The sequence below is a fragment of the Colius striatus genome, chromosome 3, assembly GCF_028858725.1.
Source record: "Colius striatus isolate bColStr4 chromosome 3, bColStr4.1.hap1, whole genome shotgun sequence".
Taxonomy (NCBI): Eukaryota; Metazoa; Chordata; class Aves; order Coliiformes; family Coliidae; genus Colius; species Colius striatus.
In genome coordinates this window covers 14,176,402-14,201,694 of record NC_084761.1, presented here as the reverse complement: position 1 = coordinate 14,201,694, position 25,293 = coordinate 14,176,402, and the positions used below count along the sequence as shown (strand labels likewise).

The following is a 25,293-nucleotide window of genomic DNA, read 5'->3' as shown; positions in this document are numbered from 1 at the left end:
GCACTGAGACTGCAGAGAGAGTTCTGGAGGAATGGAGACAAGCATCTTTTTCTCTTAACATCAAAAACACATTACAAAACAAGCATGTACCTATTACCATGGCAATTTAAGAGTCATTATAATTCTTTTTTTAACACATCTCTTTAGGCTAGGGGACACTGGCAGCCTTATTGTCAGGTTTTTAAGACTATTTGGTTCATTTTGGAGGTTACTGAAGTCTTAGAGTAATGAGTTTTCAGAACTTACTACTTTCCTTTCATTGCTCTACTGATCTGACCAGATTTAACACAGAAATCCTACTGAAGGTTTAACCAGAAAGTCCTTTATCAAAAGACACAGAGAAATATCAGTTACATGGTCAGTAAAAATCACTTGGTGCCATTCATGAAGAGATAAGCAAAGGGTCTACTTTCATTGAATCAACTCAGTCTTCATACAAGCACGTTGCCAGACAGCAGCAGAAGGAAATAAATGGCAAGGCTCCCTGTAAAAACACCCCGGTACTATCCACTATTCTTTAATTAAAGGAAAAGCCGTAAAAGTCATTGGTGTTCTGCTAAAAACTGAAGGAAAATAAGATTTAGAAAGTACTGAGATTACGTGCAAATGAAGGAGTACAGTGATCTCTGTCATTGCTGAAAAGACAGAGCAACTCATTGAAGTGTTTGGCCATAATTATTCTGTAAGTCACAACAACATGCATTTAGATCAGGAGGACTGGTTTCTAACCTCACCCTTACCCTGAGCTCACAGATCACTTGCTTTGTAACACAATCCCTTCATTTAATATATACTGTTATGCTTAACACTGCAGATACACAAATAAATACATACATCAGCTGAGACTGAACTAAATTGGTCTATGTGCGTATGTGAGTGAACTCAGGTTTGAAAAAATAAGTTGCATTCAGGCAAGAGTGGTCTGTCTTCTACTTAATGAATTTTAATTTTCTTCGGTTGGAAACTTTTTTCCAGAAAAAGTAGCAGCAATTATTTCCATTGCCCTGTTACACCAGCTGCACAAGTAGCGCAGCTTAAGTGTACTGGGGTCTCAGGCATCAAATCCTGCTTAGGTATTATTCTTGTAGTAGAACTCATGTAAACTTGGTTTTAGTGAAGACAAACTCCCATTGAAGTAATCGAGAATTCCTCATACCAATCCTGTGGAATTAGTATCAACTAGCCCATAACTCCAGATTACTAGAAAGATTTTCTGTCCTTCCTCTGAAAGGCATTTGAGTTAGCTGGAAATCCTCTTTCCATACTTACCCTGGACTCACTGGCACGTGTAACTGGGTGACACTGGGTAAAATTCTGCAGTTCACATGGATGGTCCATTGGCCTCCTTTACCTTTAAAACAATCTTCTCCCCAAAGAGGTATCAATTATACCACTTAATCTTATGCAGATTTATTTTAACACAAATTAAATCTCTTTCTCTGCTGCAAGTGGCATTTCCTTTACCCTCACCACCTTTCCTTCCCCTCAGTCATTTCCTCTTGATGTCATTCTCGTGCCAACAGTACCATCCAAACCACTGCACAGCAAATCAAACCAGGTAGCTGAAATAATATTTTTGTCTTCTTTTGATGGGAGTGACAGGCAGACCAGATCTCTTATCTTGCCTCCCACAAGCATAAGTAGCAGCACAGAGGAGGTGGAGGGGACAAGTATCAAAGGGAGGAAGGAAAGGGGGAGGTAGCAACAAAAATTTTGCAGATTTCTAACAGATTATAAAAAAAAAAAATCCCAGAGCATGTAACCACAGATTGAGATTTAAACATCATATGACCCAAACACTGCCTTCTTTCAGAAAACGAAGTACAATTCATTCATTTTGATAAAAGCTCTAGCCTTTATCAGGTAAATCACATCAGCCACCCTGCTGATGCTTTAAAGGACTGAAAATTTTTGAAAGAGTTCCTGAAACAGAAGAAGTCACAATTCTTTATTGATTTAGCTTAATTATTTCAAAGCCAAAGCCATTCAGCTGTTTGCAAGAGGACCAAACAAAGACTGAAAATGTTTTCTGCATTCCAACAAGTCCTTCCTGCAGCTCTGTACCCATGGCAATTCTCCCATAGCAACCAGCAGGTCAGGTCTGCAGAAGCGGGTTTGTGGTTGGCTCTGATGGGATACACAGGTTCTGCATGCTGCAAAGTAAGCGCTTTTTAGCAGCTTTCATGCTTCCAGAGTTTGTTCACTGATTGTCCTTGAGAAACACAAGCATAGCAAGATGTCTGAACGAGGACAATGCTCCAGGAAAAAAAACAAAAAAAGCCATTTCTCTTTGTCACAGACAAGACCTTTTCCTTATGTTCCTTGCTACTGTTTAGCTCAAGCTGTATATATAGTAGAGGATTTTTGACTTAATGAGAAGGCACCACCTTCTTACTTACAATGTAACTTACAGTTTCATTGGGATTTGCCCAATGTTGCATTATTACCATGTTTAAAAAAGAGGTTTCCACCACAGACAAGATTTCTGATGGGCAAAGAGCATGTGCAGGCAAGTGTATCTATTTAAAACAAATACTACCAGTAGCATCAGGCAAAACCACAACTTATGAATAGCTTTGTCTCTTAAAAGCACCAAGAAAATTAGCTGTAATGAATGTTTCTATTGAGCTCAGTTATACAGGGCTTCCTTTTACGCCACTCTGTCAAGGTTCAAACACACCAAGAAACACTTCCATGCAGAGGGAGATTTTCAAATAGGTATTTTAGCAAACTCCTTTGAAGACAGTAAAGTTTACAGGAAAATCTGGGCAAACCCTGGGATTCCTCTCCCTGCCAGCACCATGTACACACAGATGTACACAAAAGTTATCTTTGTTTCTTTAGTCCTTCCAGTCTCTGAAGACATCCCACCTTGCAGTGCTGACCAACAGCAATGTTTAGCTGCCTGTCTGGGAAAAGACAGTGAATAAAACTGAGGTAAGCTGGTGATGGAGAGGGAAGAGTGTAGACACCCCTAGGCTGATCAGGGATGCTAAAAAGGAAAAGATAACAGAAGCACAATCCAAAGAACACAAAAAAATGCTGTTTCGGTTCATATATATCTTCATTAAAAGTGCACAGGAGAAGATGAACATTTTTGGAGACTCCAACAACTAGATCTTAAAAGCAAAAGCTTGAGGAGAGTTTGCAGTATGATGCCATGCTGTGAAGCCTCAATAGCCACTCTATTCTACGTATCTTACCCATAATTCCTTATCTAGCACATTGTTTAATTGCTGTCACAGAACAAACTGGTAAATCAAGCAACACTGCAGACAGAAACAGTTACTTTTTCATTCAAGTGAGAACACTAGAGGCTGTTTCACACTGGAGAATTAGTACTGAAGAATCAAGAGCTGTATTTTTATTTTTAAATCCCTTACATATCTTTAATAATGTTCTGACTTTACTTTTTGTAAATTATTTCAGACATCAAGTATAGCCTCAATTTCAGATTTCCCCTTTGAGGAGTAAAGTGCCGTGCAGGAAAGGGAAAAAAAACCCACATAAGATACTGTAGTTGTTGTTTTGTCTGTATTATGAAATACCACGTCAGGGAATAAATACACAGAGTATGAAAATAGCATTCATAGAAGAAGAGGAAAGAATATCATCAAAACTGATGACAATTGTGCTTCAATCAGGTAAAGGACAGCCAGTAGGAATAGTAAGAGGTTCCCTCTGAAGTCACAACCTTGCCTAGGAAATTCACATCATAGAGTTTTTTCCACATACTACTACTCCAGCTTTGCTGAATAGGTCTTGCAGTAATCCTGCTTGGTTCAATGTCAAAAAAATCCTACCAGAAGCTGCTCCAGTCTCCTCCAGAAAGCTATCAAGAGTGCCAAGGGTCAGGAAAGTGCAGTTTCTAAAGTGGCCTTTCTGAAACTTTCCTAGCAAAAACCACTGTAAGACAACTACTGGTTTCATTCATTCACTTTAATGCCTGAGAAACGAGCTGAAAGATATTCTTAAGATACCATCATAATCACTACTTATTTACAAACTTAGTGGAACGCTGGTCAATCCATATCTGACTAGGATTAATTTGCTTATCTTGTTAAAACATAGAAAACCCCAACTATAAACAAACACTTTCATTAAAGTTAATCCAGAAAAATCCTGACAATTATTTTCAGATGGATTATAAATACGTAAGATTACCTCAGAAACCAAGTATCGGTATAATCAAAATAATATAATTAACAGGCTTTTATAATAAATACCATTAAGGCAGAGTTTTGGTGGTTTGATCAGGGCCTATGTCAAAGCCCACCACAAAGACCACCTTTTAAACACGTGGGCCAAGACAACATGGTAATCATCTAGTCCCCATCTACCAGGCATAGAGAAACACAGAGGTGGTGCTATAATTGCACCTCCCTTAGATTCACATTTCAAAACAGTGGAGTCAGCTTCAAAATATGCCATTCACTCCAAACCAGGAGTGCTGTGCACAGGGCTTACTATCAGGAGATAAATTCCTTTGTCCCTCCCAAGTGCTCATATTCCTTTAAAAACAAGCAAGCTGCAGTTCAGCAGCATGTAGGGCAGATTACTTGGAATACAGCTAGTCTGAAGAAGCATCACAAGAACTCAAGCCTGCCAACATGCTAAACACATCTGAACCTAGATAATCTTACCTACACTGACAAAAATCAGATGCAATTTTACATCAATGTAAATAAATTTGTAGCATCAGTAGACATCTAGCTTTCAAGCAATATTGGTTGAGGGTTTCCTTGTCTGGTGGGGTGTTTGTGGTGAGGTTTTTTTCCCCCTCTTTTTTTTTAATTAAAGTCTCCCAAGGATGACTTCTGACCCCATTTCTACCACACCGTTACAGATGTTGCTCTGTGCCCCTGTGTAGTCCTTACTATAAACAACTTTTTCTGAGCAAACTGTTAAGATACAGTGAACTTTGTTCTGTGTGTCATATGGTAAGCCACATCTTAATTTAACTGACTGGCCAAGTGGTGTTGGATTCTCACTTATCATGTCTTTCCCTATAATGACAATGGAGAAAAACTCTGTAGTTGCATTCCCAAGGATGTCAACAGCTACCTACCTGCAGAGAACATTTGCTATATCCTCAAAGTCTAAAATTAACCACAAAGCTGCTGTTTATTCTGAAGCTTGGGAATAGGGGTGTTTTAAGTATCAGAATGAGTGGCCTGATATCCAAAACTTGATATTAAAGTCTATCACTGAAGAAGTGGGCTGGCACAAAGAGTTGAGGTTGGCTGCAAGCATCAGAAAGTTTCACTATCTGCACTGCAGGTGCCCGATATAATCTGCAACACGCAGCAAGTCTGTTATGTTATTTGTTGTGTGTGTGGTTGTATACATAAAAATAATGTTAGTTAAGAGACTTTACAGAACACGCAAGGGCCTGTGCACCACTGATGCTCTAATCAGGTATTCTAACCTGTAGAGGTCTAGATCCTATCTCAACTATTTCTTCACCAGCCCATATTTGACCTTCAGAGAAAATGTAAATGATGTGCAATATTTATGTGTGTATGAATTTTATCAAGTCTTATAAGTGCAAAAATCTCTTTCCATGTTAAGCTGATCAATCTGTTAATTTTTAAAATATATTATCAGAATTGCTTTTTTTCCCCATAAAACCTGAAAATTATCACTATTTGTGGCTTTAAAATAAACAAAACTCAACATGCTACATACAGACTCCTTCAAAAGCTAAATACCTATTTTAACACTTCTCATTTGTACGTAGCTAAGAGGAGGATGGAAACAAATAGGTTTGGAAAAGATGATTTTTTTAAAATGAACTTTGTAAATCTGTTTTTTCTGTATTTTCATTGGAATTTATTTTTCAAAATAGTGCTTGTCTCTTCCAATCTTTCATTTTGAGTCTCCTAATCTTCCCTATAACACCACTAGCTTTTAAGAGGCACCTGTCTTTTAAGAAAGGATACCTTCTTAAAACTCGTGTAGATCACAACCCTGTTAGCATGTTTCAAAGCCTCATCTCTCTCCTTAGTGGTGTGCAAGCCTCTCCCACTGAGAGAAAATTAGTGATCCTCTCCTCAAGAGCCACAGTGAGTTTTCAGAATCCCAATCTGCAGAGGAAGGAGTGCATCACCTACAAACAGTCCCTTGCTTAAGCTTTTACTGTACAAACGAAAAAAGATTGTGCTGATAGGTATCAGCCCCTCGCCGCCACTGTGCTGGTGAACAGCAGCCTACCTGACACACCACAGTCATTGCACAGACACGCGTACAACTTCATAACATCAACATCAGCTGGAAGTAGACACAGATGACCAGCCAGCCACTCCCTCCTCCCAGCCTCCTTTATGTCAATAAATCTTAACCGGGCTGTTTGAGCAATGTTTAATCATAAACAGTTTTGAACATGCTCCAGAATATAAACAAAGGTGAGTAGGAGAAAAACTGAGAGTCCAATACCGAGAATCACTCACCACATGCTGCTGAGCCAGGTAACAGTGAAGAAACAAGGAATTGTTGAGGAACAGAATACAAGCACCTGGTGTTCATTTAAAACAACCATTATGCAACAACACTAAAGAGTCCACAACTGCAATCACAGAAGGATTTCAAGGACTAAATGCATTAAGATTCTTGGTTCTCAAAGAAAAAAAAGAAAAATTAAATTGCTTAGAACACCAACTTAAAGTATGGAAATAAACTACTCTCATTGATCTCATCCCATTGCGATTTGCAATGTAGTCATCTCGATTCCCTTCTGTGTTACTAATCAAGCTAAAATTAACTCCTCTCCTGCTTACTGCACGTGCCAGTGCCATGAAAATCAACAGAGGGGCTGGATCAACTGTCTCTCTCCACAAGTGCAGCCCACCTTGCTTATTTGCTTATGTGGTAAATTTATCTTTAGGACCTACAGGACTTCTCATGGGATTTTAACTGCAGTCATTGTGGGGCTGGATAGATGTTTAGACTGGGCAACACAATAAGCAGGTCTCACAAACCTACTTCTGAACACTGCTTCTACAGACCTCTGTAAAATGGACTGCATGAAAGTGGGGATTTCAGTTCTGTTAATCCAGTGTCCATCTTAAAAGAACTAACATCATACTTCTCACTCCTGCTTTGAGTGAGCAAAGCTGTATCTTAAGCCAGCATTTCCACAAAGCCCTGGAGGACTGTTCATTGGCAGGGCACTTAGTTAAGCTGTTTAGGGCATATATGGAGGGCCCAAATTCATTTTATATGGTTGCCACTGACAACGTTGGCAAAAAAGTACATACCATATCCTAGTGGTCTGTTTCAAAGCAGCTTTGTTTTAGATACTAATGTGATGTTTTGAAGGCAAAAAACCCAAACCAAAACAAAATCCCAACCCTATTGGGTAACATCCATTAAACAAAGTTAAAGCACAGATCAAATTGGTAGAACTACGGAGTAGAAAAGAAGCTTAAAAGAAAAAAGCACTCTATGAAGATAAATATTCTTCAAGTATCTGCCTGACAGCAGGCAAGACTTTATGCTATAAAAAGTACAATACATGCCACTAACAAAGTTGTTCCATCCATTCCCATGCTAACTTGCAGTCCTAACAATTTAATTCAAGTGCACAAAGAAAGACAACTTATATGAAATAACGTAGGATGATACTCATTTCTGTCTTCTGCTGTTACCACCCTTGTCCTAGACCTATCCTTCATGAGGTGTTGGCAAATTCTCCACTATAAGACTAAAATGGTAGACACAGCATATAGTCTTGGTTTAGCAGTAAGTTTTCCTCAGCCTTTGCCAAGGGCTCAGAGGTACAATGCATCTCACCTTCCAGTAGGACTTCAGATCACACTTTCTCCAGTCCTGGGGGAATACTGCCAAACCACAGTTCCCAGCCCCTAACACATTGCTCGCATCTTCTTCAAGACCCCCGAACCATGTTATTCTGGCAGCCCCAGGCAATGAATAGTCTGTCTGATATTCAGTTTGTTTTCAAGAGATGTCACAAAAATGGCAAATAGTAGCTCTGTAACACACATTTGCCTGTAGTGTTTCTGTGCCAGAAAAGGCTGCCTAGCCCCCATTCATGACATGCCGAGTTTTCCCCTTAAGATAAGAGACTACGTCTGGCTTCCATTGTACCACAGCAGAGACCACAAGAAGTGACTCAGCAGAGCATGGCCACCACTAGCATCTCTCACTCTTTCCCTCCTTCTGTGAAACTTGAGAGCCCTTCTGAGAGGCCTTCCAAGCCTCTGCTGCTTACACTGATCTTGGTTAAAATGAAAAAAGGTCAATATTAACTCTTTTCCTTCTTTGCTCATCTGGGCAGAAACACTCAATCATCAACCACAATTAAACACCTACTTCAGTGCCAAAAAAAGCCCCACCTGCACCTACGCTCTGGGGAACTTCCCTATAGCAGTTTCTACAAAGAGTTCTGTTTTCAATAAGAAATCAAGCAGTATACTGAGAATTAAATGTATAGTGAGAGCATGGAACAAACTGCAGTGCCACAGTTGGCCTCTACAAGTAGCCCTGGTTATTCATTTCCATACCAAACACAACGCCAAGCATTTTAAAAACTTTGCTCAGCTGCTGGGGAATTTCCAGCTTGCCACAGATCCTATCCCTTTCACCACAGAAATCTGTCCACAGCTGCCACAGGCAACATGCAGCTTCAACTCTACCCCTATTCTCATCATACCTCCCATCTTCTGGGGAAGGCTCTTCCTTTATTACTAGAAGTATCCAAATCCTTCGGAAATTTTTAGACCCTGAAGGGGGTGGAGAAACTAACCATTTGAAAGGTTTGGTTCATAAAGCCTCCTAATAACCATCATAGAGAGGCACTTCTATCAGCATCTTTGTTGGATACACTAGAGCAGTTTAATTCTCATGTAAATCTCATTTGTAATGTCATCAACTTTCTTCTAATGGGCTATTCACTATTGGAAAGTTTGCTCTCAAGGAGTCAGTCAGCTCATCTCCTTGAAAAGTCTCACAAATCCCCTAGAAGACTTTCTCTTCCACATCTAAGGAATTACCTATAAACACAATAGGAAAGTCTGTGCAAAACAAAATAACCTCTGTAAAGCTCAGGAAAAGATCCTAATTCCCACATACATATGCCAGAAAAAGCTTAAGTGTGGGATGTAACTAACCTTTGAATTCAATCAGACTCTGTAAGAGGGCTCTAACGCAGAGCATGACTATGATGTATTTTCCTTTGAGGTTGGTTCAGTTCATTTAAAAAGTGATTTGAAAGAACTAATGTACTATTTATGTACATTATAAAAAATGATCCGTATGGAATCAGACTTTACAAAATGTTCACTCAAGTCTGTTCCACTCCCTCTGAAGACATTTCACAAACCATTCAATACCCAGTAGAGGAAGCCAGGATTACTGTTTTAAAATTGAGTCTGAGGGTAATCTAACTGTTTTAAATGCTGACATCTTCTTGACTTGCAGCCAAATAAACATTTGGGGCAACACAGAGCATCTCTTGCATAAATATCTACAAAGCGACATCCACCTGCAGCCTCCAAAATACTGACACTGAATGGTTAGAAGAGAGTCCCAGGCACAGCCTTCCTTCCTAGTAAAGAACAGGAAAAGAATATAATTTCACTGTGGTTCAGGAGAGGATGATGTACTGGGTTTGCTTGTGAAAGATCGCTTCACAGGACATGGCTAAGACTGCAAATAATGTAAAACAATCCCAAGATTATTAAGGTATTTTAAATCCTGCCAACATATACAATTGTGCTAAGGTATTTCTTCATCAAGAAGAGTTTAATCAACTAAAATGTCAATGACTCTTGCAAAACAGCACATATTTAAGTTGCTGTCACACTGGTTTCATTATTTGTAAATCTGGAAATTCTAGAGATTTAACTTGTCACATTACTGGCGTATTATAATGCTCCCTTTCCTTTGCTGCAGTGTAGTACACAGAATTAGGGAAACATTTTGCTTTAACAAATGCATCTTCCCTGGAAGCTTCATACTAACTTCATAGCTCGCAATATAAATATTAGTTTTTGGGGAACATGACTCTAGCCCTTCTCTGCTACATGTTTCTTTTAATAAGAACTCTCATACTCGCAATACTATGTGGTGAAGCACAAAGCAGGATGAAATTGTGAAGAAACTGAACTACTTGGAAAAGAGGATGCACACACTTGTCACCAAAAGACCTCAGATTTTGAATCACTGTCCATCAAAACAATTTTGCTTTCCAAATTCACTTTGTAGTTCTGTTTGCAGTGCAACGCTGATCTGGGAAGCTCAGTTGTAAACAGCCCATGTGCAAGTCTAAACTATTTGATTGTGCCTGTTTCTAACAGCTGGTTTGCATATTCCTGTTTACACAAAACACAAAAAATGCTAGCAACACTTTTATTGAACTACTACACATTAGGAATTTCCCCTTAAGAATTCCTATACTTGAAGAAAACTTCAAGTGCTTGCCTTAATATTCCATAAAGAAAGATATTAGCAGCAAGGTATGTGTCAGCCTTTGACTTCTTTTGCAGGTCTTCCTGATGCTAAACCAGTTTCATTATGGCTTGTCTCATTAGACAGTGTCTGAGAGAGACATACTAGAAGAGAGATAGTAATTGTACAGCTGAATGGACAAGACAGAAGGAGGCAAAGCCACCCAATTGCCAGGCTTGTTGACAGTCAACACCCCTTTACGCATGGTGGGCAGGCAGCCAATCCAAGGTACACCACTTTAAGCAAGCCATGAAACAATTAAAAAAAGAAAGAGATCAATAAATAAATAGCAGTTAGCACTTCTCTCACCTTTACTGGTTTGGGCTACACCTCAAACTTAATATGAAAAGCAAAACCACTTTTGGTCAACCCATCAGGTGGAAACAAAATTTGCTGTCTGCCGTCTAGTCCTTTTCTCCTCCCACACAATCAGGATTTCGAGTGTTTAAGAGTCCATAGTTCTTATGCCCTCAAGAGAGGAAAGGCCTGAAGTTGCTCAAGAACAATTCCTTTACCAACTGCACAAACTGGCTCTGCAGGGAGTCCAGTCTTGCTTAGTCAAACTGCTGGTGGCTTCTGTATGTGGCCTTAAGGAAGATAGAAGATTAAAACAGTTTGTGTGGGAAGAATTCCCAAGACTCTCTTCAAAGTGGCACAAAGCAGAAAAAGGGGTACAGCTATAATGTCATATTTCAGTAAGAAGGGGAGTGGTGTCCTTTTCCACAGTGCTTAGGCCACCTCTGCAAGTTTTTTTGTCTCCTCATTCTGTTATAAAAGACAGAGTGGATTACACTTCTACATGAAAATAGCCTCTTGTGCTAGAAGATTCTTGAAACAGGATAATAAGCGATAACAATTTGTGTAAAGTTTTCTTCCACTTATCCTCCTATGCTAATCACACAGTACATATTAACAGAACAAGACAAAGACTGTACATCTTTGCTTCCTCAACTAAGGCAGAGCTCCCAATTAATTTCTACATTTTTTTTCCTCCCAAACTGTCAAGATGTCCTTAGACAACATGAAAATTACATATCTGGTACATCTAAAGGAGGGAGGAAAACCACTAAAGTAAATCACACATACACAGCAAGTGACAACCTAAGAAATTAAACACGCTTTTAAATTACTAAAAATAGGTTGAGTAGGGTGGGAAGGGACTATCCATCAAACGTTAGAATTGCTGAATATTCAAAGAACAGACTTCTAACAGACTGCTCTCTCAAGACTGCTTGAATTTTTTATGATTAAAATGCACAAGAACATGAAAGAAGGAGCAGTAGGATAACAAAGAGGAGAATACACAAGACGGAAGTGGATACAGAGTATTAATTAGGCCGTTAAGATCCTTAAATGTTTTACTGTCCAATAAAATATGTATTTCATAAAAATTAAGTGCTGGGCAGAAGGAATGCACACATGCATTTTATTGAGCTGTTCTGAAGAGATGGAAGATGTGAATTACTGGCAAAAAACATTCGTAGACAAGAGTGACTAGTCATTAGTAAAACTGTATCTGTATTATGAAAACAAAGATTATTGGATAGAAATTTTCACTCACATTTACCTAAGTGACAGATTCATCTGCTCTATAGCCATCTCATTAATCTGCTTTTATAAGGAGCCTGCAGTCAACTGAGAAGGAGATTTACAAATAGTTGAAAAAACTATTAAGTGATTAACACTGAATTATTGACTGAAGTGAATGCATCAAGACAGGAACAATTTGTACTCACAACTAGTCGATTAACCAAGTTTGGAAGTACATTAAGTTGTCTTTTCATAGCCCAGATTCAGGAGACAAAAAAAAACCCCAACTTTTTCATCTTACAGATTTATCATCACTGCAAAATAATACCCAGACCTCTGTCTCCCCACATTTCTCGGTGTTAGCCTTGTAGTCTTGCATCAGATCCCACCACACACTTCAGATGCGCAAACAAGATTTGAAAGCTACCTAAGTTTGCCACTCAGAAGGCATTGCACAAGCTTAATGGACTTCTTGGGTGTTTACTGCCTGTCCTACACATGTGCCATGGAAAAACAACAAAAACCTTAACCATCCACTATACTATGGACTAAGCTCTACAACATTTTTAGCTTTTATACTTTTATTTAAGTAGGAATCCTGAAGTGAATATCCTAGCCATGAGTCTACAACCTCAGAAAACTTCTAGACGCACAGGGACTGAACCAAAGATACAAAAACCCAAAGCTGGTCTTAGGTACAGCTACATGTGAGAGAGGCTTCTGCTCTATGGACTACTGAGAAAAAGGAAAGAATCTGTAATAAAAGCAAATGAGAGAATTCCTCTCCCTTTTCATTAACATTGCCAGCTCAAAAGCATATGATTTTTCTTTTTGAAACCACATTTCCTCTTGGATTGGGAAGGGAAAGCTGGCTCACCCACATCTAACCAGCAGTAAAGTGAAGCTTGATCTGCTAAGCATTTCTGGCTATGGTGCTTTGGCTCTGTCTGCCGAACACCCAGGTGCTGCAGACTCAGACATTAGAGCTAGAAGAAGTTCAAAGCAAACTGGTGCACTCAGAAGAACTGATACAGACCTGAGTGCTAGCAGAGATCTACCCTGAATAAAACACCAGCTGGAGCCAACTGTCAGCTCTAAAACAGTGGTTTAACAAGCACCTAACCACTTTGTGTCCCCTTCATTACTTAACCATATCAGTGCAGCCCTCCCAAAGACTGCAGTGCAACACCCTTGCCAAGTACCACACTCTGTGATTGCTGCAAAAACTTCTGTCAATAGCAGACACTAATTACTTCACATAGGCCAGTAATAACACTTTATTTGCATGGTATAAGTAGCAAATTCAAGTCATTTCCTGTTCTTTACCAACATCCTGTTGCCACATCTACTCCTCCAGGAAACTGCAATACTGAGCAAGAGAATTTGGCATCCCACAGAACAGCTCTGACGCCAAATGGCTATCGAAGCACAGTTACTAAGAGCTTGCTTACAAAGAAAACAATCACATTAATCTGGTTGTCATTTATGCTTTCAGTTATGCTGTGAAAGACCGCATGTCCCATTTTTCTGGAGGGGAAAAAAGGCAAAAAAGCATTATTTTGATTTGTTACCAGAAGTCAAACCAGACACTCTGCAGTGAGGATGCTCAAACAGCTGGCACCAGAATAGCTAAGATATGAATTACTACAGATTTCATCATCTTTATTCCTGTGTTCATAAAAGCAAAGACACTCACTCATTCTTTCTCTAGATTTATGTAACAACACAACAGTACCAACTGGAAGAATCCCAGAGTAAGCATATATGGGCCAGCTAAGCATATACATGTCACAATTGAGAGTTTGTTAACGCAAAGAAGTTACACCAGCACAACTTTAATCTACATTTAAGCCTTTATAGCTGAGACTCTGCACAAGAATGTACGTGTGACATGTTCTGGTTTGATTAATCTTTTCATAATCTAACACATCGGCTAAACTGAACCAAGCTTGATTTAAAAGAATACATTAAGAGAACGTACACTGAGTTTTGCATTGCATTAGTTTATGATCTCAACCTGGCGTACAGCACAGCTATTTTTGAATCAACAGATTGAGTCGTAGTTTCGCATGAGAGAAACTTTCCTTAAACATTTAATATAACCCATGATAAATTGAGCTGCTTAGTCCAAAATTATTACTTGACATAAGTTTCCTAATTAAAATCAAGTAATCCTTTATCACCATCTTGCTGTGCAACAAAAACACCCATTCTCAAAGGCAGGCTTTGAAATCAAGTAAGAGCATGAAAAAATATAAGATGAAGCACTAAGACAGCAAATCTTTAAAGAGTTTCTATTGAGAGTAAAACCACCATCCACAAGTCGTAGCAAACCAAACAATGGATTTCAAACAATGAATAAAATAATGGTTGCAAATTCAGATTATGCAATATTTCAGAAGCAAAACTAAATGAGGAGTTATCAGTCAACATAGATGTGCAGCATTTCAGAAACAACTAATTCTGTAGTCGTGGTTATGTGGTTAAAGCATTTCCTTAGTATGTGTATGTATAGCTTGCAGTTCCCTCCGAGATGTAAGGATACCCGCACTCATACGTGCCCTGATGGCATCATTCTAACCACAAGAATGGAGGCTGTGCACTTAGTGAGGTTATCAAAACACTGCAAAACATTTTGTATATCTGTCTTTTTCTAGAGGATGTAATGTTTTTTTTTTTTTTACTTTTAACTAGCACCTCAGTTTACTGGTAACAGATTGTACGGTCTCCCTTTGGAAGGGAAATGAAAAGACTTGGATCTAGCATTCGATTTCTGCTTGGTTACTAAACTCCAATTGCAGACACCACTCCACTACCCAAATGCTGAAGTGAACTTGTGTTATCACAATACAGAAAGATTAATGCATGCCTAAAATTTTGTAAGATCAGCACCTTGATATGTGCTCTGAGTACTGAACTATTTATTTTTTGTCAAGTTTATTAAGTACCTAGGAAAATCCCATTAGAAATAAAGCAGCATACTTTTAGTAAAACTTTACATGCACAGTAAGTTTTCAATTTATAGTGTGTCTTATGAGCTTTGTATTTTTCTAAATTTTAACTTCATTTCATACACTCATATATTTACTTCCCTTATATTTCATGCTTAAGCTAAAAAACTCTTTCATTTATTTCTTCCATTTCCTACATGAAAAAAACCCTACAGGTTTAAAAACTTCTTTCTACACTTAGAAACCCGGTACCTGTAAAGGTATACCTTTACACTGAAAAACGCAAACTTCAGGCTCCATTAATAGCACTACTGCAAAAATACAAAACGGTCACAGATGCAATAAGCAAATATCCCATGAAATATTCAGAGACAAGCACCATTTTCCAATCTATTGAGCTCCCAGTTCAGAAAGCTCAAGTGCTATTGTCATGCCACACGCGATCAACATTTGAGGTTTTTGTCAACAGAACTTTGGTACATAAGAGCATTTGAAAACCTGACCCATAGCTGCTTAACATTTGGGTTAGCAAGTAACTTCCAGCTGCTTCAGTTCCTTTGGTTCAGAAGGAGTCAGGGAGGAATGGATAAAATAAATACTTGTTTTAGTTACTGGATGTCTCTAACCTCTTGTCACTTCTTTAAAAAATTGAGTCCATTTTAAAGATCAAGTTAATAATTCAGGATTAATTTCATCCTGTAAGCACCTGACTACACTGTAAATTTGAAAAATACTGTCTTCAGCAGGAAAAACTACTCCAGCTAAAGGTTCCTGCTGTATCTTGGTTTTGTTCATATCAATAGTTTTAAGATTTAGTGCATACTCTACTGCTAGTCTTGAATCTTTTTCTTTAATGGAAAAATACCCTGGTATTTATCCACAGATTTCTAGTTTCCACTAGCACAGCTAAAAGATGAGTTTCTAGCAATCCTTAATTTGATTTAAAGCACTTATTTTTGATGTAAGTACCTTCATAATTTGATTTTGATTTACATTTGTACTGCCTGCTGTCCTGTGGCACTCGTGTTAATTAAAGAGATTAAGGGGTCTTCAGCTGTACTGCAGGCCCTCCACTCTTCCACCCACTTTGTTTCTAACTGTCACTAACCTCTAGGAAATGTTCTCCTTGTTGGTTATTACTGTTTAATTATACTTCATAGTTATGTCATCACATCTGTGAAATATAATCTTCCATAACACAGCTGTGAAACATGATACACCCGCCCAGGAGTGAAGTTCTAGTAACAGCAGATGATACCATACACATTATGTTGATGGAGGAAGTGATAGGAACCTTTTCAACGGCCCTTGATTTTGAAGGGCTCTATTTTGTTAGGAGGTATGCATAGTCTTCAAGAAAGGTATCAAACTCTTCCCGTTTCCTCCCTTCTCCACTCCTCCTGACAAATTCTTCTGTAAATTTTAGGAATAACTACTTCAAAATTTAGATCAAGGCTTACAATACAGAAATTTTGTATCGAAAAAGTGAAGGAAGAAGAGAAATAGAATTGGCCAGGATCTTTTTAAGGATTAGTATGAATTACATCTAAGACACTATTTTTCCTGGAACCCTCATGATCTCATGATGCATGAGCATTTCCTCATCTTGTAATACAACAGTAGCAGTGACTGCATTGGTCCAAAACAAATAGGACTTTGCATATTTCTTCTATCCTTTACCGGTAGGAAAAAAGGAAAAAAAAAAAAGGGGGGGGACACGATGCAAACAACTGCCTCTTAGAAGATTACCAGCAAGAACTCTCCACATCACAATAACCTCTCTCTAAATCACCGAATCTCTAAATCACATTAATCTCTGAAATTAACTATAGTATAAACTATATGTTCTGCTGGTATATGGAGAAGCTGTGGCAGTAGTGTTACCAAAAAATAATATTCAGGAAAAAGAAAGTGGTTTGTACTGTAGAGTCTGTGTACTACAACCTATCTTCACCTTGTCCTACTTTTGATAATATTAGTTTGCTAGCAGTAAGCACACAGGCTTCTCTACACAAAAGAACTGGCAACAAACAGTGCTTTGTTTTGTTTACCCTGGGAGGCTGGACAGGGACACATACACATTTGTGTGTGTAGGTATGCGTATGTGTATGGAGCGGGGTGACTGGGAGGGAACTGTCTGATTTTTCACGAGTAAAGATAACAGTGGACAGGAGAACAGTTTAAAGCCTCAATCAGGCCTGTGCATGCCAAGCTTCCAGCAGGACATTTTTTTTTTCTTGGTCTGGGTTACAAACACTTGACTGGCCAGCAGAAGGCAAGGGGTTGTTTACCTGTTAGAAGCAAGGGGGCAAATTCCTTTAGATTGATGCAAAACATTTTCCTACTCTGGAGTCAGAAAGGGAGGGGCACCAAGTTTATTTATGTAGCTCCAACAGCAGCCAAGCAAAGAGGATGCCTTATTGTGCCGAGTTCATAACTGTACATTAAACTCCTCCCTTTAAAGCAATGAAGAAGGGAAATTGCCATTCCCACTCCAAGAGTCAGGAGCAAATGGGAGAGAAATAAGAAACCATGTTGCTGCTTGAGAGAGTTTTCAAGCACAATGCTTATGATTAACCAACTGAAGAAACAGAACGACAGGGAGGAGAGAAGTTGCACAGACAGAGCCAGAGGGACTGACAACAGAAATGCCCTGGGCTTCTAGTGGTCTTGTTTTACAAAGCAAGATTAATTATACAGACACTAAAGGACATCTCTTTCAGAAAATGAAACATGTTACAAACTGAAATGCCTCAGAGAGCAAGCAGGCAGGGAGTTATAACTAAATTACTAAGTACAAAATGAAGCAGCCTGTAGAGGAAATGAGTAATTAAAAAATCCTCCCCTGAGCAACAGGCTGGAGGGAGAGAGAGAACTCCAGGACCCTGGTGCTGGAGGTAAATGGTACCAAAGCAAAAAATCAACAGATGAAAATAGATGTTTTATACAAACAACACCAAGTCTCATGGAATATTAAAACCTCACAATCTCATGCCTTTACAGTGCACTTTCATTCAGAGAAGACTTTACACACAGTCTGTCTGGTACGATCTGAAGAGATGTACACAGGAATTACATCACCCACCACTACCATGCTGTTGCCCATGGGGTGAAGCATTGCAGTTGTTGGACAGTGCTCAGCAACCATAAACAATGTTTTCAGAGGAAGAAACAGATTAACATCAACCTCATTCTTCTTTCTGTATGAGAGTTTATCTAAAACACAGCACAGTCACCTCCCTGCAAGCACAGAAAACCCTTCTGCAGCCCTCTCCCCTTCCTCAATGAAGGAACACCTTGGGCACCTGCTCTTGGGGGGTCCCAGTGAGCATTACTGTCCATACTGCCCTTTTTTCCTGTTGCCCCAGAAAGACACCAGGAACAACATCCAACTTGCCAATCCTAAAATAAGCATTCTGGCAAAGTGGCTTTGCAGCTTTTCCTACTTTTTCCAGGGGAGATAAGTCGTGGGTGTAGTGAGTTTCAACCCATGAACAAGAGTCCTCCGTCTCTCATGCATATTTTCAAAACCTTTTAAGAGCAATAACATGATGTGATAGATGCATGTGAGTCTGTTAGCAGGCAGGCATGGAGGACAGCCTACTTGGTGATGAGAGGCTTATGCTTTTTCCCCAGACATGGTTTCCTGAGAGGAGCAGCCCAAACCCTGCTGAGCATCATCTCCTTTCTCAGTTGTGGATGGCAGCAAGGCCGGGAAGATGAGGACATCCCTTGTTGGTGTTGACGTGGATCCACTGGCTGGTTATCAGGCAGATATCCCTGTCACCTCAGACCCTCCATCAGGTCATTGCACAGTCTCTCACTCACCATGACCAACTTGGAGTGAGACGCCCCTCACCATCCCCTCAGGCTTGCTGTGGTCTGGGAAGGGCCTCAAGGCCTCATCTTTGGGGGCAGCCTCTCACTGTCCCCTCATGCCTCTCTGGACAGGGACGATCCCTCCCTGTCCTGTTCATAGCGAGTGGCCCCTCACCAGCACCTCAGGCCTCTCTCCTGGCAGACCCACGTCTGTGGGGCAGAGGCACCTCACTGTCTCCCCGGTGGGGCAAAAGACCCCTAGCCAGTCCCTTCCTCTGAGGAGGCCTCTCTCCACACCCTCACCCTTCTCCACCCAGTGCCGCATCCCCTCCCTGGGGCGCAAGGGGTCCCTCTCCACGCCCACCGGCCGTTCCCTAGGTCCCTCCCCGCAGGCCGCGGGCTCTCCCACGGGCGCCGGGCCCAGCCCCGAGGGCCCCCGCCGCCTCGCTGCGACGCCGCCGCCCCCGCGCCCCCGGCCCGGCTCGCGTCGGCGGCACTCACTGCGGCGGGAGCAGTAGGGCCGGGCCGCCGCGGCGCTGGAAGGCGCCGTCCACGAAGACGCCGTTCTTGCCGAGGCAGCGCAGGTAGAAGTGCGGCTCCTGGAAGCTGAGCTGCAGGTGCCGCCTGGATATGAAGCTGGAGTGCCCCATGTTGACGTCCACCGAGCCCTGTGAGGAGTTGCGGCCTATGGTGACGGCCGGCTGCCGCATGAGGAACTCGAACTCGCGGCCCTGCAACCGCGCCAGCACCGGGACGGCGGAGGCGGCGGCGGGCGGCGCGGCCGGGGGCGGCGGCCCGGGAGGGGGCGCCGCGGCGGGGCTGCAGGGCGCCGAGCGCAGCGCCAGCAGAGCCCGCGCCCCGCTGCTGTCCTCCCCGACTTCGGCCATGTTCCCAGGCAGGGAGCGAGCCAGCGTGCCGGCCTCCGGGGCGGAGCCGGCGGGGCGGGGGAGCGGGGCGGAGCGGGAGGGGAGGGGAGCCGAGCCGAGTCCGCCGCCGCCTTCCACTGCCTCCTCGGCAGCAACGCCGGGCCCGGCCTCGCAGCCGCGATTGATGGCGCTGGGCGGGGGCTGGCAGCGCGCGGCTCGGCGGGGGTGCGGCGCCGCCTGCAGGCCCGCGCGGGCTGTGGCCGCGGCCCCGGGCAGGTGCTGAGGGAGGGACCCCGCCGAGGGGGCTCGCGCCGCCTCGCACCTCAGCTGGCAGGAAAACCGCTTTCTGCCGGGCTCGTGAGGAGAATCGCCTCAGCAACCACCCGGCCCCGCCCTCCCCAACGTCGGAGAGGTGCCCCCGCCCCAAAACCGTTCTCGCTGAGGGCTTTCTGTGGGACAGGGGCACTTGTACCCCACAGCCGAGCCCCAGGACATCGCCCGCTTTTCGGTGCAGGGTTGCCGTGCTTTCAGACCGGCCTCGGCAGGGTGAGGTGGCGTTTCCTTGCCTCTTCATGTCCTTACACCAAATACCCACCGCACCGTTAGGCGGGGATTTAGTCACAACGTGACTTTATATCACTGGACTGTTCATAAAGGCTTGCTGAAGAGTGAAATTCATCTCAGATACACAAAGTGTGAGTTTAAAACACTTTAATACACTCATATAATCACAAAAGGTTTTAATGTGTGTGTGTGTATATATATATATATATAAATACACACACACTCATCTGAGTGTATATAGCTTATATAGCACTATCCCCATTCCCCATACAGTTTTTCTTAAGGGTCTGTAAGTTATTTAGGTTGCATTACATTATTTCTTACTTCAAATTGCTTTTTAGGTATTTTTCACAAGATTATTCATATTTTACTTATATGAATGATGAAGGTCATGTAGTTTGCAACAGCATCTATGTGGATCATATATATTTCTGTACTGGTTAGATTATCCAGATTAATAGGTCAAACTTTTCTATGTAGGTGAGCCAGTGATACTTTGCAGAATCCTGAATTGTTAAGTAACCAGAAAATACAATGATTTTGAGAATCTTGGGAGAGAGAGCTACTGTAATTGCTTATTGCTTCAGCTTGTGTGGAGAATGTGGCAGCTTGCAGCGAGGCTGCTCAGCAGCTTAGAGGAGACAGGGGAAAAAAATCCCATAACCTGTCAGAAGCATGGAGCAAATTTCAGCTATGAAGGCTGTAATTAAGTGAGCTGGAATCAGTCCAGGACCACAAGGTTAAAATCCCTGTTCCCGAAACATCTTCCCTGAGATGTTTAATGACTGCTGAGCAGTCGGGACTTGAGTTAGACATCTCACCTGAGACATTTGCCACTACAGTTCAATACCAACCAGGAGGAAGAAAGGAAAGTACAATCTAACAAAACACCAATACCACTTCCTATTCAGCAATGTCTGCTGTGCAGTGAGACTCAGCTGAGGCGGGCACAGAAAAAGGTTGCTGTTCCCAAGGCAGGAGATGAAGGAATGGCATCCCAGGAGTGGGTATGGGGAGGAGGGAGGTGGTCACAAGAAGTGGCCATCCTGGAGGCCTGAAATTTTATCACAGCTGAAATAGTGCTCTCAGATGGCAAGGAACAAATAAACGGGGTCATGGCAGTTGCTCCACTCACACCTGTCTGTGTGAGCTCCACTCCTGCCTCAAATTGCTCAGCATCAGCAAACACTTGTGGACAGAAAGTAAAATATGGCCATCTGGTAGGTGAGAGCCAGAGTCACACACTGCCTGACAGGAGAGCTAGCTCAAGCCTTTTGTCTGTTCACACTGGGATGACAGTGCTGTTAAGTGTGCTTTTAAAAAGGGACTCAAGCTGGTAAGCAGGCATGTGGGAGCAGGCAAGGTGAGACCTTGTATCAGAGCAATGTTTGATCTGTCAGAAAAAAAGAAGAGAAAGCAGCACTGGAGATATTTAAGTTCATGTCTCAGGCTTTTCTAAAATCCCAAATAATGTCATTTGACCAGAAGGACCCTGAAAGTATCAGAACTAGGTTGAGGCTGTTACCACACATTGTCAGCAAGTGTTTCCATAGCTGCATGGGAAAGCATGTTGCAGGCAGGTCGAGCAAGGCAGGAGCCAGCCTTGGCATGGGCAGGAGTGAAGCAGTGGTTCCAAACAGAGGAATGCAGGCAGCCCTGTGGGCCCATCTGATGTGAGGCCAAGAGGCATGTTGCTGCCAGGGCTGGGTCCCATTGCCTCTCCCACAGTGGATACGGGCTATGGATTTCTACAGCTCCAATTGGGAAATAACCCAAGGGCTGGCACGTGAGGCTGGCTGCAAAGATCCTTGCACTGCTCAGAAGCTTGGGGTGGACTCAGCACAGCCTCGCTGCTCCAGGGCCATGGAACTAGGGATGACAATGGGCATGTCCAGATGTGTCATACTCACTCTGCAGCCACTAACACACACCCACCACACCAATCTGTGAGGTTCTTCTTTTAACACATCTTTTTCCTTCTGCCTGGAAATTTCTTCCAAGTGGAACTTGCTGCTCTAAGCCAGCAACACCACTGAGAAAAATCCCAGCTTCATGCAAAATGTGATCAAGCAGTGTAAAGAATCAGGATTCCTCAGAGCTGCTTGATGGGTTGTTCTTAGTATCGTGTCTCACCAGCCCGTCTGCCTGTGGCATCCGTTGCCTAAGCCCCTTGTGCTGTGAGGAACAGAGCGCATTGCACAGCCCTAATCCACCCTGCAAAAGCATCAAACCAAAGGCCCTTCAGACAAGGAAATGCTTTGCGCTCCTCCAGTCAACTAATCCTGCTTAAAGCCAGCTGCCCCAGTGTAAATGCATGATGTAAATTAACTCAAAATTGTTTGAATTAAATTGATTTTATCCCGTATGGCTGAATTGACTTTAAAGTGGTTCATTTTCCTCGGCAGAGTTTTAGATGGATATGTCTGCAGGTGTGGCCAAACTTCCTGGCTCTACAAATTGCCTACAAAAATACTCAGATAGCCAGAAGCTGCCAGCCAGGTACTGAGAGCTGTGGAGAGCTGAGGGGCTGGAGCATTCATCCCTGGCAGGATCTGGAGACAGGGAGGAAAGAGAGTCCTTGCGCCACCCCTGTGGTGTGCCTGGGTACTGGCACAATGTTCAGCTGTGAGAACGACACACCTTGGCCGTCTCTGGTCATAGAAGCTGGCCGGCTATGGGTTTGCTCCAGCAAGGACCGTACTTGGGCACTAGCATGGTGTGCCACTGAGCCCCCGTACAGCATAACTACCTGTGCACATGCAGAAATAATCCCTCCTGGCGTTTCGTAGAGACACCTTCAGCCATTTTGAGATGCTGCCCTGCCCTGCTGTGTCTGTGCAATAGGATAACCTGAACCAGCAGGGGAAATCAAACATTTAAACAAAGCAGCTGGGAAGGGGATGGTGAGAGCAGAAAGTAGCTGGGGTAGTGTCAGTGTTACTCAGAGAGTGTTGCAAAACCTGACTGTCCTTTGTCAAATATTTGTTTGGCGGCGTGTCATCGCTGACTGTCAATACAGGGATATACAGCAGGAATCTGTTTTGTGCTATCAGTTGTGTGCAAATGAATGTAATGGGTTGTTATGGTCACCCAGATACCACTGCATTGAGCAAACACAAATCTTGCAAAAACAGTGATAAAAGGGTACATTTCTGCATTTATCTGCTGGATGACATCTGCTTAAAAACACATAGTTTCTGTAAGTGAAACACTGCATTTCGTTAGCCGTTCATATGGCTGTTGCTTGCTCTTCTGCTGTATGAGAACAAATACATATTTATCAAGCCTCAATTCAGCAGAGAAGCTGCCTGGCTTTGACACTGCAGGAAATCTGTTCTACCCCCAGACCAAAGCATAATTGAAAAACAGCTTCTACGGAAAGGAACGATGTGAGCCGCACGCTGGGCGTGAGCTGCTTGATGTGTTTACCCAGCAGCTAGACAACATTGATGCTCACAATGAAAGCTAACCTAATGTGCACAGCCCTGACCCAGGGAAGAAGGAGGAGAAGAGTGAAGGAAAGCAATTACTTGAAGGAAAAGAGGCTCTGCCCTCTCCCTGCTAGCTCAGTCCAGCATTTCTTCTGACTACAATGCCAATCTGATTGAGTTAAGGGTGATAGGGCTTCCACTGATGTAAAATGTGCATCATTAACAAGTGAGCAGAGGCTTCAGGAGCTGCATCACACAAACGCTTAGATAAAATACAAAAGAAGAGGGCAGTGTTCCCTCAAATTCCTGCCCAGCTCCCTGCACTTTTCCCTTTTCCTTCCCTCAGCCATCAAGTAGGTTTTAAATGCTATTGTGGTTTTTGTCCAATCTAATTTGAAGCAATGTAAGTGATGAACAATGGGCCCCTTATCTGTGGAGCTACTTTCCCCAACACACCTGTGCTGGAGAGCAACCTCACTTCTTTCTCCAGCTGAGTGGCTTTTAATTCTGCTTTGTGTCTCAGGGAAATCACAGTGCTGTAGCACAGGAGCAAAAAGGGGTTTGCACTTATATGCATCTGGTAGGATTTTCTTCTTAAACAATAGACTGCAAGAAGTTAAATAAAATTCATTGTTTTGAAACATAGTCAGACTTGTGATAGTATCTGACATACACACACTTGCACAGTGCCTAACACAGCCTCCCGTGGTATTTCTGCCTCTTCTCAGTTCTGTTGTGTGATCTGTTCTTTTAACCCTGATTCTCAGGTCCCTCCAGTGACAACCTTCAATTCTGGTCTGGGGCAACCTGTATAAGTCTGTCTGCCTGCCTACAGAAGCTGCACCCACAACACAGATCTCTGACCAGGAGGAGAACCTACGAGGCTCACAGCGGCATGCTGCTGAGGGTCTGGGGAGTACAGCAGAGCCCTAATCCCATCTGGGACACCCATAAATACCACTCCTCAATCAGAACAGTTTTACAAATCTTTCACAGTGACTCTGAGTCAGGTTTTTATCCAGATGGCCTGTTAAGAAAGGCTTGGCCTGTGAAGGAGGTGATACATTGATAGAGGAATTCTTTCTTCTCCCCAAACAGCTTTTAATCAGCAGAAGGTTAAAGAAAACAACACCAGTGAGTCAGAAAGGTGGTGGGAGCACTCATGGTCCTGAAAGCTCACAGAGGATACAAAGCCACTATTTTTTTGCTTATGCCAATAGGCTGCTATGCTGAAGGTAGCAGTACCAGAGACAGAAAAAATCATGCAGATGATGGGACCAGCATAAGTGGGGCATCCCTTAAACCCTGCTCAGTCAGGGTCACCTCCCGCAAGGTGCTGTGTGCTTCATGGTGGGTGCTGAGCAGCAGCCTCAGTGCCTGGCGAGATGGGGCTAAATGAGATGCTGCATCTGTTAGCTCCCCCCCAAGAGCTGCACAGCCTGGAAAGATTGTTCTTTCCATAGTAATGAATTTTTTCATTTTAAAATCAGCTGTGATGCTGTTTACTGTAAACTCCAGCATGCTGGAAATGTTTCTATCACAGTTTATTTAAGTTTCACAGGGATTTTTTTCATATCACACTTATCAAGAATATATTTTCACAGCAAGTGTTCTGAAATACAATAAAAGACTTAGGAACATCTGATGCCCAGACTCTGCCATTCC

General features: G+C 42.4%; 1 protein-coding gene across 2 annotated transcripts in view; it reads right to left on the bottom strand.

Moving 5' to 3' along the window:
* FOXK1 (forkhead box K1) overlaps positions 1-19,677 on the bottom strand; it is a 52,696-nt gene extending 33,019 nt beyond the window's left edge. Inside the window, exon 1 of one of the 2 annotated variants that reach the window (XM_061992360.1) lies at positions 19,269-19,677. In XM_061992360.1, coding sequence (XP_061848344.1) covers positions 19,269-19,654 — 386 coding nt within the window. In that variant the 5' untranslated portion in view covers positions 19,655-19,677. The remainder of the gene's footprint in view (positions 1-19,268) is intronic. The other variant, XM_061992361.1, reaches the window with a different exon arrangement.
* Positions 19,678-25,293: the final 5,616 nt, after the last annotated feature.